General features: G+C 39.3%; 2 protein-coding genes and 1 pseudogene across 3 annotated transcripts; 1 reads left to right on the top strand and 2 right to left on the bottom strand.

The window, feature by feature from the left end:
- Window positions 1–2,844: 2,844 nt before the first annotated feature.
- Window positions 2,845–8,813, bottom strand: BDCG_01049 (fes/CIP4 domain-containing protein). The gene is made up of 9 exons (XM_045416558.1): window positions 8,498–8,813; window positions 8,285–8,377; window positions 8,109–8,194; window positions 7,362–8,035; window positions 6,896–7,305; window positions 6,748–6,833; window positions 6,590–6,695; window positions 4,602–6,532; window positions 2,845–3,083 (listed from the first exon to the last, which is right to left on the bottom strand). Exons 1-8 carry the CDS (start codon window positions 8,531–8,533, stop codon window positions 5,297–5,299), a joined length of 2,727 nt encoding a protein of 908 aa, XP_045272260.1. The 5' UTR covers window positions 8,534–8,813; the 3' UTR covers window positions 2,845–3,083; window positions 4,602–5,296.
- Window positions 4,649–4,737, bottom strand: BDCG_16266 (annotated as a pseudogene). Its single transcript has one exon. The product of its transcript is annotated as a tRNA-OTHER (tRNA).
- Window positions 8,814–8,872: 59 nt separating the features above from the next.
- On the top strand, window positions 8,873–11,928 carry BDCG_01048 (CMGC/CDK protein kinase). Its single transcript, XM_045416557.1, has 5 exons — window positions 8,873–9,223; window positions 9,309–9,411; window positions 9,495–10,364; window positions 10,491–10,646; window positions 10,802–11,928. Exons 1-5 carry the CDS (start codon window positions 9,156–9,158, stop codon window positions 10,856–10,858), a joined length of 1,254 nt encoding a protein of 417 aa, XP_045272259.1. The 5' UTR covers window positions 8,873–9,155; the 3' UTR covers window positions 10,859–11,928.
- Window positions 11,929–14,335: the final 2,407 nt, after the last annotated feature.

Genomic DNA, 14,335 nt, shown 5'->3' with positions numbered 1-14,335 from the left:
TGTACAGAAACAGCTACAGTGTTGTATAGCAATATCATCTTCATTTAATGCATGCACTGTTGATATTCTTTGTATACAGTTATTATATAATCTGTATCAGAGATACATGCAGAAAACAGATCTTTGTTGCTAGAATAAATGATTACAATAATTCTCTGTTTTTATATTATAAAGATAAGTTATTCTCATTTCTTTCTTCTCTCTTTTCTCTTCTTCAATCAATCACTAATTTCAAGCTGGTATGAAAACTATTAAAACACTCTCAGAAACTCTCAAATTGAAGAGTATAGATTAATTAAATTTCAAATGTAGAAGAAACTAAATTATCTTCTACAGATTCAATTACTCACTCTCTCTCAAATAAAACAGCAGTCATGTTCCTCCCTCCTCCTCAATCAAATGAAACATGGCCTGTGAAAAGTGAGTACCACATCAGGTCATAATGACCAACACAGCCTCAGCACACAGAGCTGTATATACACAGTGCATGCTGAACTGAGAGACTGCATGAATTACAAACTGACAGCAGCATCTCAGAGAGAGCTGTGCAGCATGAGAAAGCTGCAACTCTCAGTCACATGTGCAGAGAGTGAATCACTGCAGTAAGTGCATGTGCATTGAAGTAATGCTTTTTAATAACACTCAGTCTCTGATATAATGAAAATAGAGTCTCTCTGTGAGATTCATTTCTATCAGAAGTCAGAGAATCTTATATTTCTCAAGATCATTTTCACATATCTTATCTGTGAAATCAATGAGAGAAATCATCAATTTCAGTATTCTGTTCTTAATATCATTCAAGTGGCAGCAGAGTCCACTCTGATCACACTTTTTGAGTGTATGTTTTCTAATTATTCACATTTATATAGATATATACTGATTATTTATTAGATGATGTTAAGACAATGACTCATCACAGCTGTGTTACTCTCACTGTGAGAGATACACAGTTGATAATAAACATTGCAAAGACTCTGAGAAGTGAGTATTTTAAGAGTACTGCAGCTCTGCAATCTTGATTTTTTTTTATTTTTATTTTTTATTTTTTTCTTTTTCTTTTCTTTTTTTTTTTAATTTTTCTTTTTCTTTCTGTCTTTTTCTTTCTCTTCTTTTTTTCTTTCTCTTTTTTTTTTTTTTTTTTTTTTGTTGTGATTTTTTCTTGTTGTTTTATTTTTTATTTTTTTGTTATTTTTTGTATTTTACATTTTTTTTTTAATTAAAATAATATTGATTATAATCTGTGTTCAGAAAAGTAATAATATTTGATAATACTCTCTGTTGAATTTTCAACAAATGAGCACTATGTTATGATATTATGTAAGTGAGAAATGATTTCATGATTTCATTTGATGTCATTTTCAATAATGAGATCAGAATGAAAATGTGACTAAGAATTCAAACATATTCTTTATCTAGAACTAGATTTTTATTTGAAAAGTGAATCTGAAATCTTTAATATTTGAAATAACAGGATTTGAGATTAATGTGATGAACACAAACCATGATCAGAAGTAATGCTTTTAGACAATGTGACAACTGTAAAGTTTGGTCCTGATTTCAGACACGGTCACACGGTCAGTCTAGTGAGATATATTAAATCTAGTTTTAATACCTCAATATTCAATGAATTGTGTAAGAGATTAAGAATAGTAATACTAGATTTCTATTGAATTTAAGAATTAACTCTATATTAATATAATTATTTACAAAGTCTTCTATTTTAAGATATAAATAATCAGTTCCTCTACATTCTGTTGATAATATTTATATCATTATATAGAAACAGACTTATATTCTCTATAATATTAAGACTCTGAAGAGTAAAAGTCTTGATAGAAAGTATACAATAGTTAGACTAATTACTGAGACTATGAATTTCATGTTTGATTTCATTTAGTCTGATTCTATACATTTCTTAGTATGAATTCTGCTGAGACTAATCATTAAATAAACATGCAAAGTGACTATAGATCAGATCTCAAAATGAAATCATGACTTGAAAAAAATGAGAAAGTGATCTCATTAGATCTCATTTAGTTTCATTCTTGATATAAAGTTACTATTTTTAGACATTTTAAGATTTTTTTTAGACTATTTTTAATTTTTTAAAAAGTAATGCTTTTTAATAACACTCAAATGAGATTTAACATTATTTAAAGTATCAAAAATAATTTAAATTGAGAAGTGAAAATCATGATCTTATTTGAAAAATGTGATAAGAGTAGATAGTAAGTCTCACTGAGACAGTATGAGACTACTATCTAATGTTAGAACTGTGTAATGAGATCTGTTAAATTAGCAATGAGACTATTAAAAATTCTGGTTCTGGTTTCAGACACAGTCACACAGTCAGTCTAATAATAGTATATATTTTAGAAGTTTTTATCTTATTCTTCTGTAGCAGTTAATGTAAAAAAAGATCTCAGAATTATTTTTTTACTTCTCTTGAAAAAATATAGTGTTTTTCTCTGAGTTTTACATAATATTCTTATAAAAAATTAAAAACAGAGTTATTTTCTGTCATAATTTCACATTCTTTTAAGTAAGATTTACTTATTCAGTGACTGAAGAGCTTTTATTAATACTTAATTCTTTTTTACACTGTTTATTAACTGATTTGAGTTGCATACTTGTTGTGTGAGAAGAATTGAATAATTTAGAATAAAATTAAATAGTTTTAATCAATTTCTCTGCAAAAAATTAACTTATTTCTTGTCAGTTTTTCTCTTAAAAACTGTTATATTATCTAATTATCAGTTATCATTATACTTTTCCTCACTGTATCTCAAGAAAGAGATTGTAAAGATTTTATTAATTTATTAGATTCTCTTTAAAAATCTAATCTATTATTATTATTATTATTATTCTTTCATTATACTCATATGCAAGCGGAGCTTATGATGAGTCCTTGCGTGATGTTAAATACAGGTCAAGTGTTGGTTATACAGGAGGAAATACAGGTGTTGAGACCACGCCAAGATAACAAGAACATAGGAAAATACAAAGGAGTGACAATTAGATACATGCGATAATAACTTCCCAGCCCAGGAACATAGAGCGATTCATTGAAGCGATTTGTACACCTCTGTATTTATTAGAAACCTGAGGTGCTTGAGTTCCGGATTTAATGTATCCCCTGCGGGTTTCGAACCCATGCACCTTGGTTTCCCACACCAAGGCGCTACCAGGTGGCCGCATTAATCATTCGGCCACCGGGGCGAAAATCTAATCTAGTTACTGAACTAGTGTAAAAAAAAATCAGATATTCTGTATATAAAAGTCTTTTAATCTTTTGAAATAGTCTGATAAACTTTTCAATTGAAAATAGATAGATAAATCTTTCAATTAAAATAGTCTAATTAACTTTTCAATTTAAAATAGACTAATAAATCTTTTAATTGAAACAGTCTGACTAACTTTTCATTGAGAAAGTAAAATGAGTTTAAAAATACACTAAGTTAATGTGGAAAAATATGTTTTCTCAGATACTATTTCTGAGATTGAAATTCTGAAGAGAAGAAAGAAAGAAGAAATGAAGAAATAATAAGTTCTTAAAATACAAGAACTTGAAAAAGCTGATAAAATTCTTGAAAAACAGTGTTTAATTGAGATGAATAAAGAAGTTCTATTAATTCTTCATACTTAGACTAGATAACTACAGAAGATGATTAAGTTTAAATTTGAAATTTTAAATACAGTTCAGAAATTTTTGAAAATTTCTAGTATAATTACTAACTCTTCTTCTTCTTCTTCTTCTTCAAATCAGAAGAAAACATATGTATAAGCAGCAGAATCTACTGTTTCAAAACCTGTTATCTCAAAATCTGCTTGAAATTCTGAAAAAACTCAGAAGAATAATGCTTATATACCTCTTTATAAAAAAGAAGATTATTATTATTATTCTTCTTCTTCAATTATAGATGTATACAGTCAGAGACTATGACATCTATCTGAGAACTTTTAGTTCTCAGAGTTTTTCTAATATCTATAGAGTTAACTACTATACATTTATCAATTTCAGATATGCAAAATCAGAAAATTTCTGCCCAGAATATAAAAACTCTTTACAATATAAAAAAGAAGAGAAATAAATGCAAAAAAGAAAAACTTTCATATCTTAAGAAATAGAAAACTCATTTTCAAAGTCTTAAATAGAAAGATTTTTCAGAAAAACAAGCTGTACTCAAATCTCATTTTCAACATCAGAAATGAAATTAATCAGCAGTTCTTCACTCAGTTAATAAGTGAGATTGAAGTTTAAAAATCAGTTATAGCTTCAATTGAGTCTTCTTTCTTTGAAAATTTCATAATTCTAACTACAATACCTGAAATCAGAGCAGAATAATAAAGAAAATAAAGAGTGCTTTATTATTATTATTATTATTCTTCCATTATACTCATATGCAAGCGGAGCTTATGATGAGTCCTTGCGTGATGTTAAATACAGGCCAAGTGTTGGTTATACAGGAGGAAATACAGGTGTTGAGACCACGCCAAGATAACAAGAACATAGGAAATACAAAGGAGTGACAATTAGATACATGCGATAATAACTTCCCAGCCCAGGAACATAGAGCGATTTATTGGAGCGATTTGTACACCTCTGTATTTATTAGGAACCTGAGGTGCTTGGGTTCCGGATTTAATGTATCCCCTGCGGGTTTCGAACCCACACGCCTTGGTTTCCCACACCAAGGCGCTACCAGGTGGCCGCATTAACCATTCGGCCACCGGGGCATAAAGAGTGCTTGAATGAATAAGAACAATAATGAGTTTAATAAATGTTGACAAGAATGATAAAATAGATGAGGGAAAACCACAGGAACTGCATTATTAAGAAAGGGTGTTAGGGACGCCACTGAAAAAGGAGAAGGTATTCAGGGAGAAGCAGGGCAGTCTTCGCAATTGAATTAAGTTACCCAAATTTAGTTATGAGTGGGAAATCTTTATTCTTCAAGAAGTAAGAGAGTGAAAAGCAGAGACAAAAAAAAAAAAAAAAAGAAAAGAAAACAAAAAGAAAACCCAGAAAAGTGAAAGTGGTGTCTTGTTCTAAGCTGGAAAGTAGAAGCAAGGAAGGAAAAGAAAAAGAAAGAGCAGTGTTAATAGCAAACAAAAGAAGAGGCTATGAGGGGAAATATTCATTTTGTTTCCGCCTCAATATATCCATCCGTTACCGCAATCTTCTCCCCGCCTGCCAGAATAAGAATACAAAAATTTCCACATTATTCGGTGGTAAAGGAACATATCATACTTGAAGAAGGGGAAAATAGAGAAAGGAAGGGAGAAATAAGGAAATTCATCCGAAAGAGATATATCGCCCCACCGTTAGTATTCGTCGTGTAGAGACTTCTTCCCATGTCTTCGATGCGGGGCTGGGTTCTGGTGATTCCGTCGTCCCATTACCCGTCGCCAGAGACTCATCAGCAAACGGGTCATCGGCCTTCTTGTCCTGCTTATGGCCAGAAGTCTGAACGCTGATACCCAGCCTGTCTCCGCTGTTGGCATTCAGGACGTCGAACTTGGCATCGACTCTCCCCTTGCGGGGTCCGCTCACCGTTGTTGAAAATCGAGCGAGGAACCGTTGGTCGCCTGCCGTGGTTACTTCCAACTCTGACATTCTCCATGTGACGGCTGATGTTTTGCGGCGGAACGTAGCGCCAGTGTTGGGATACATGACTGCTCCCGTGGCGCGAGCAACTTCGCGAGGCTGCTTGGTGGTTTCGTCTTCTTGTGGGGATAGGTCCAGGTTGACGGTGAGCACGAGATTCTTAAGTGTGATAGGTGTGGATGACTCTGCAGAAATGAAGTTGGGGTTTATTGAATAAGTAATGATAACGCTGGCTTGGAATTCTTCCAAATTCCAAACAGGGTTAAATATAATAGGGCAATAGGCCGAGAAGTTAGAAGGATTGAGATGTATTTGATATTTGAAAGCAACCGTGGGAGTGGATCGTGCGATACTGGGAAGCGAGATTAGATATTCCCCCTTCCTTTCCTCGTTACCGGAGCCATTTTCCTTCTCCTTGCCTTTCAAGGAGTGTCCGGCTTCTGTGGCGAGGATAGGATTTGCCGCGACTTTTTCTAATAAGTCGAAATTATTTAGGCGGACAAGCTCAGGATCCGAAGGGGGGCTCGTGGTCGAGTTATACGCCAGAGCCAGTTCTCCAACAACGAAGGAGCGGGTAACAGCGCCATCAGAGAACCAGGCATTGACCGTTTCCACAATGGATGCATTAAGGCCAGGCTCGGGCATATCAGGGTGTGAAACAGGTCCTGACAGACTATGAAGGGTTTGTGACGAATGGATGGACGTTGTATCCGACAAAGCGTGGTCATCGTGACTACTAGGAGGAGATGCGACCATCTTGGGAACGTGCGATGGGGAAACGGGTGGTGGTCCCGCAACTAGACCGGGAAGTGGGCTCAAGCTTGAATCTTCGCTGGGTGGATTCGGGACGAAAATGGTGTTCCTAACCTCTCGGCGTCCACGCAACGTTCCAACCCCACGAGATAGGCCGGATTGTTGTGCTTTCTATAATAATGGGGTTAGCTTCATAGTACCTAAACAGGGAGAACTGGCACGGCTCACCAATCGCAAGGTGTTCGCCACCTCGTTCAAAGCCATTTTCGCTTCACCCTCGTCCTCCTCGATAGGTTGGTCACGAATAGTGAGGTTTAGACCGGGCTCTTCGGCACTAATCATCTGTAAGTCACTTAATTTCCTAACAAAGAAGAGAGAAAACGTACGCAGCAGCAGCTTCTTTTTGAAGTCGCGTTATTTCGTCAAGATTAGCCGGCCGCTCGGAATATCCCTCAGCATCTATTCTAGGTGGCTGTGGAAAAGTGGAAAGTCAGCAAAACAGTGCGTGAAAATTTGCGGAGCTGGTAATCATACTTGGGCTGTAGCCGGAGCTTGCTCCATGGAGTTGCCATGTTTCCCAGTAGTCTCTGGGATAGAACTCTCTTCAGGAACACCAGCACCGTTGGGAGTCGTTGGTCGTTGATGCGATGCTGAAATCGAGTCGCTGCGGGCTGTCTCTCTAGGCGAGGAAGCAGGGCGGCGAAGCGACAGATCATCCCTGGAGGTAATTGGCGCCAGATAATCGCTGGGGTTATGTTGCATTTCAACTTGCTGGAAGTTTCGAGTTGACTCCGACTTTCGGAACGCGGTGAATGGGGACCGGAATTTCCTCTCCGGAGAACCTGAGTTCCCAGTTGAATGATGTACAATACTCTTTCTTCGGCCCATGACAGTACCCAACCGTTTCAGGCCACCAAGCCTCATGTGCCCGACCGGCTCGGGTGCTATTATTTTGTTAGTCCTTTTCCAATTATGTCAGTTTTCAGTAGCGATGACTCACCAGCACCAAGTCTGCCCTTGTTCGATCGACCGGAACGCTGGCTAGCCGCATCGTCATGGATTCTAGGTGGGGGACGTAAAGGTTCTCCAGTGGCAGCTGGAATTTGGCCTGACGAAGGGGGTAAGGTTGTCGCTGCAGCATCCGTCGTTGTTGTTCTCGAGACAGGAGCCCTGCCGCCTGTTACCTTCGTAGTAAACGCTGTAATCTCTTCGTCGGTCTGAACGTTTAATAGCGCATTAAGGCAACTTTCAGTATATCGTCTAGTTCTTTCGATGTGATCTGCCTCGTGAGTCTGGAACTGGGTGAGAACATCTCTGAGGTGGTTCAGGCGGTGCTCATCGACAGCCTGAAGCTGTTCAAAAACGAAAGGTGCCCTCGATTCCCATTGTTGCGCCACCTCCTGCGCAGCTAAAACGGCACTGGATGTTTTCGCCGCAGCCTTTGGGCCTTTATCTTTTAATTTGTCGGCCTTCTTCTTCGCAGACTCAAGCTCCTTTGCCAGATTCGCCAAATCCTGTTGCATCGTTGAGATGGATTGCATATCGTTATTCCTAGTAGCATATTCCTTCAAAGGCCGTTCAACGTCCGCCTCGATCCCGTGCGAAAGGGTTTCATGGGATTCCGCTAATGATTCCGTGGCAGTGAGGATGCGTTGCCATGGTGTTTGAAAGACCCTAATAGATAGATATAAAAATAATTTGTCAATAACCAATTCAACATCGATTTCGCATCGCACCAATTGCTTACCCCAATGCTGCGGATGCATCCTGCGATTGCCGTCGTGCGAGCCTACGAAGGCCCAAAAAATATGCGTCTTCCACCCGTCGTCGTTCCTAGGTTTGGATTGTAAGTTTGCGCTCGGTGGAAAGTCCGCTCAGGAAACCCCCGATTGAGAGGCGAAAAGAAAATGGAAAAAGAAGTACCGAAAGCCAGTCCGCGATATCTGAGTTTATCTTGCTAATTAATCGTATGCGTTCGGTAAGGACGGCTGAAGCTTGGGTAGGGGTTAACGAGGCCTGTTAAACAAAGGAACCATTGTTCATTAGCAACAACGCCCAACAGACAAGGGCAACAAACAAAGAGGGGGGGCGGGGGAAAGAGACATAATTCCATTTTCCCGAGCCGTTTTAACTCACCACAATGGCCGGATAGTCCTGTCGCGACAATTCCATGGTGAATTCACGGTATTAAGCCGATGACGAATCCCGCGAAATGCAATCTATAAAAACATATTCTGACAAAACCGGATGAACGGAGAGGAGGCTTCAAAGAATACAAAATACAATGCAATTCGACAGAGAGAAAAAGGAATAATAGCAGGAGAGGTATTCCGAGCTGTGGCCGGAGGGAGAGTGACTGGGGATAGGTAGTCGGAGGTTTGGCTGCGGAGAGGGAGAAGTCTCCTTTGCCCGATTGGGAAGGCTGCTGAGCGCCAAGACAGGCAACCTTAGCGGTACTCACGTGATTTACAGCGGTATCCATTCCATCCTACCTTATAATTTTATATTTAGCTTGAGAACATGGAAAGAAACAGCTGAGACGGAGCTAGTTAGACAAAGCTCGGCCTCCCTCAGATTATGATTGTGCTATCAAAATACTGCTTAAATGCTCGTTGAAGAACAAGCTTATGATTTTATGGAATATACTTTTTATGACGAGGTACTTCGAAGTAAGCTAACCTATGTGACACCGGCCCTGCCAGCGTAAACTTTAGCAGCTAGCTAGCTACCTTCCACACTCACATATCACACTCCCAAAGCAAGACTGAAGAGCGGAAAAATCCATGGATAGAAAATGACATCCGATTCTGATTGGATGTTAGATGTCGGGTTTACAGATCGCTTGGCCAATGTAAGGCTAATGTAAGTGCTTGCTTGGGCTCTCAGTCAGGATCCCTTCACGCGGGGTAGCAGCTGTGCTCACCATTCCAACCCCTCTACTTCAAAGAATCGCGGCGTACCAGCGTGCGGTTCCATCCGCCAATTTCTCAGAAGCTCACACGGAGGCAACGAAGTTAGAAAATAGCGCGTTCAGCCAGGCGGCAAGTAAAGTACGTTATTTTTTTCCTGATTCGCGTGAAACTTTATGTGTGGTACGGGTAGGAAAAGGTTAAAAAGAATATTCTCTCCATAGGAGCAATACCAATCCGAATGCCAAAAGGCCATCGACGACCTGGATGATCGAGAGCAGCCAGCTCTCGTTATGAGTGTGCCTGACGTCATTGACAATGGAAATGGAAATGAAGGTGTCATTGTCAATGAAGGGTCTAATACAGACGCAGCTCCTGCCTCCTGCGGGAAAAGAATCGGCCGCTATGAGAACGCCATATACCACCAAGAAGGCATATTCTCCACGGTATATAAAGCGAAAAACGACGGCGGAGCAACGGTGGCCCTAAAGCTGACAACGCCGCATATAATGTCGCCGCCGCACGATTCAAAACGCGAAGCGCGGATCCTCAGCGCCCTCTCAAACCCCAACGTCATCCCTTTACTCGACACCTTCACCCAACCGGACGGCCACTTCATTCTCGTCTTCCCGTTCATACCACTGCACTTTGACGACCTCATGCACCGAAGGGTGCTCTCGACGCATCAAATAAGGCTACATCTGCGCGATCTATTTCGGGCGCTCGCATACGTGCATGCGCAGGGGATCATCCATCGGGACGTCAAGCCGTCGAACATCCTCCTACGCAACTCCAACGGCCCGGCATATCTGGCCGATTTTGGGATCGCCTGGTCGCCTACCGATAAGGACTCGGAAGCTGCGGATAAGAAAATCACGGATGTAGGAACGGCATGCTACCGGCCTCCTGAGATTCTGTTTGGGGATAAACGGTATGGTACCAGTCTGGACCTTTGGGCGGCTGGCTGCGTGGTTGCAGAGGCGGTGGATATAGACCACAGGCATCTGTTTGACGCGGGGGAGCTGGGGAGTGAATTGGCGTTGGTGCAGTCCATTTTTGTTAAGTTGGGGACACCGAATGCTGAATCGTGGCCTGTAAGTTTGCGTTTCCCTTTTCCTCCTCTCCCTCTTGCTACCGTTATTTTCCTATATATTTCTTTTCTCTGTCGAAATTGTAAGCTAACAAAACATTCAATTGCGAAACAACCAAAAAAAATTTAGTCGAACAAGGACCTCCCAGACTGGGGCAAGATACAGTTTAAAGAGTATCCGGCGAAACCCTGGGCGGAGATACTCAACGGCGCGTCATCCAACGGGCGCGATCTGGTCAGTAAACTCGTGCGCTATGAGAGTGGCGAGAGGCTGTCGGCTGCTGAGGTATGTGGCAGAACATCAAAAAGCATCCAGGATTTTTCGCCTTTTTTTTTTTTCTTTTTTTCTTTTTTCTTTTTTTTTTTGTTGAATTGGGATGCGAAATATATCGGTGGATTCCCAGAGTTGAAAACGGAAGAAGCAAACTAACCCATGGATAGGCTCTAGCGCATCCGTATTTGAACTTCGACACAGAGCAGAGATCAATCATGCAGTGATAGAAATGAGGTCAGAGGAAAGAAAGCGCGAAATGGCTCTTATACCAAAGGTGGAATGGACGAAGACCATCACACACATTACGCTGTACATGAGGGAGCTTTGCGGATGTCACTCAGTTTTTGATGGAAACCATTATTTCCGTGTCTCCTTTCATCCAGCTTCCTTCCTCCTTCTACATACATACTCTTCTATCGATCTATCGATCTATATCTGGAGTTTTTAAAGAAGAAAATAAATAGAAGAATAAGAATAAAAAGGACAATTCGTATTTACCAGGGGGGCCGTTATCGGCAACCCCCCATGTTGGGTTTAGCGCGCGTCCGTCGTAGTGGTTTAGCGTCACCCTGATCAGGTATGGCTTCCAGCGCTATCCCACAACAGGAACTGCCGCACGTCTCCGCCTTCACAGACCCCCTTCAACCATATAATCCTGCTGGTGCATCGCTTGACAACATCTCCTTCCCATGTCCTGCGCTCCTCGTCAATTCGGTCCCCTAAGGTCGGACGCCACCACTCCGGCCTCTTGCCCTCTCAGAGATGACTGTTCACAAAATGAGTGCTTCGCCCCCTTCTATCCCCACTCATGCTACTACGATGGGACACTAGCATCCATCAACATGGTTAACATCGCGAGCGTAAATCACTGATCTTCCTGGAGAGTGCAAGGTGACCAGTGGCATGTCCTCGCCTGCCTGGATGGCCCGCCCCGAAATTGTCTACTGTGGCGTTGGCAGTTGTCTACATCTGCCTCATTTCAATCCTCCAAGGCATTCTTTCATTCAAGAGGTCCGCACAGGGGCCTATGGCTCATTTCCAAGTCAAGGATGATGACATGTTGATGAGCATGCACTCACTCAGCACAGTGTGAATATCAGTAGCAGAATTCTCTCATGTTCTATTTCTGTCTAAAGACTCATACAGATGCTATTCTTGGAGGATAAGTTATAACGTTGTGTTGTGTAGGATAGTTGAAGGTTGTATTGATAGATCTATCTACAGGAACATAATATAGTGGTGGGTCACGTGATCTAGTGGGATCGCTAACCGCAACGGCCGTAAGGGCCAACACTGTTAGGACTTGGTTACATGGATATCGGGGTGACAGCAGCTTCATATTAGGATGTAATATTACTGATTCTTGAAGAAGAGAACTAGATAGTAGAGAAGCAGAGAATGAGTATAAGATGCACCGCGTCTTCTGTGGGTCACATGATGTGTATGTAAGCATGCTCTAAGCTCTAGGTCTTACACTCTGCCTTCTCACCTCCCTCATTCCTCCTCCAGAGTGGTGAGGTTATTATATTATACATGTGATATAGATAGTAAGACATACAGACAATTAGGCAATTAGAGTATACAGTAGTGGCAAAAAAAAAGAAAAGCTTAAAGAGTGAAATTAGTGAGATACACTCTGCTCTGTTCTGAGATTCTAGTGAGATGCACTCTGTTCTAGAGTTTATATGAGATTCTAGCAGGATGCACTCTGCTCTAGAGTTTATGTGAAGTAGTGAGAGCTCTCAGCCCTACTTTTGAAACTTGTAGTAAGATATACTCTGTTCTACTTCTTAGCAGAACATGCTCTGCTCTATAAAAAATAAAGAGACTTGTTATAGATCATTCTTCTGATAGTGATCAATATCATAATATTATGTCTGAAAAGAGTCAAGTATGCTAGTATGTACAGAGTCTGCTTGTAAGATATCTGATACTGAGTTTGTTACTGATGATTGTTAAGATCTCATTGAATAGTGAGTGTAGAAGATATCAAGATATGACTGAGTATTAGAGAGATAGTCATAGTCTATTTATTTATCAAATTGAGAACTGTGATTCATTCAATATACTAGGTATTTGATTCAGTTTCTCTGAGTAAGCTTGACATCAAGTATCTCTTGAATGTCATTATCATTATTCAGATCAGAATGTAGAATCTTCAGAGAAATATACTGATTATTTAGAATGAACATGTGATATGATTCTAGAAGTGAGACATGAAATACATTATATATATGATAGAAAGATGATAGATTGAGTTGATATATCTGTGTACTGACACAGGCATGTACAGTGAAGAGTTCAAGAAACTTGTAGTCTAGCTTACAGTTGAGATGATATGTTTTTATATTCTTTGTATTAAGAAAAACAAGATTATCTATCTAAAACTTACAGAGCTTGTCACAGATGTAATGCTGCATGAGATTCTGAGAGTGAAGAAGATGATTATAAGCCTCTCACTGAGTGTCTTTGATGAGAACTACATAATATTCTGCAGCAGCATTATCTGATTGTGAGAGAGAAAAATTAGACATGATAAAAGATATGAGATGATATTCTAGATTCATGAAGAATGAGATGAGATCATGAGCAGAATATACTGAATTACTGTAAGTAAATTCAGCTAATATGAGAAGATCTACTCAGTTATTCTATAAGTAGATGATATATAGATATAGATATACTTTCAGTTCACAGTTTTGTCTTTCTATCTGATCATCAGTCTGTGTATGATAGATAGTGAAGAGATGATAATTAGTATTAAGAAGATTGATAAGAAAGCATCAGAATTCTGAGATGAAAAGATAATCACAGTCTGAGATCAAGACTGCTGACATTTCATGAAAACAGATGACATTATTAGTAAATAACTGTATAAACATCTTCAGAAGAAGATTCACTCTGATGAGAATATAATAAGAGTGTTTGAATCTTTTACATATAATTATCAGAACAGTGTCAAATGTGATGTCTGTGACTGAGCAGATGAACTTAAGTAGGCCTACTACAAAGTTAAGAGTGATTGTATATCAATTGATATCTGAAATGAAGATGAATATGAGCTCTTCATATACTTGATAAGTGATAGACTTGAATTGCCTGCATACTTCACAGCTGTATATATAGTTATTCACATCACACTGTATAATAAGTTATCAGAATCAACAGTTTATCAATGCATAGATTCAGTGAGATCTGAAGTGTTCTATAGTAAGAGAGTCATGAAAGTTCTGCAGAATAAGAACTTAAGTAAGTGTATAATCTGAGATAAAGATTCTATCTTTATAAAAGAGTAGATCATTCTCTATGACTCAATTTTCCAGGTTATTATAATCTGTTAAAGATATGAGTAATTCAAGATTTTCAGAAAGATTATCATGAATTATCTGCAGCAGCAGCTCTATAGTGTGATCTTCAGTGTGTATCTGTGTTCAGATGTGAGCAGGAATAACTGAGATCAGCTCTACTGTTTACACTACTGTGAGAGTGCTGAGATGAACATTGCAGAGATAATCACAGAATTTATTAAGAAATTTATAAAATATATTGATGAGTTCTGTAAGATCATCTGAGTGTGATTGATAGTCTGAACACTGACTGAGTGTATCTGCTGAGTTACTGCAATCTTTCTTATACTTTATACTAATATCAAGCTTGCTTAGATGTTAAGCTCATCTTACTTGACAGCAGCTAAGAATCTT

Source organism: Blastomyces dermatitidis (assembly GCF_000003525.1).
Source record: "Blastomyces dermatitidis ER-3 genomic scaffold supercont1.1, whole genome shotgun sequence".
In the NCBI taxonomy this organism is placed as follows: domain Eukaryota; kingdom Fungi; phylum Ascomycota; class Eurotiomycetes; order Onygenales; family Ajellomycetaceae; genus Blastomyces; species Blastomyces dermatitidis.
Note: the sequence above shows the minus strand (reverse complement) of the source record. Positions and strands in the feature narration are given on the sequence as shown.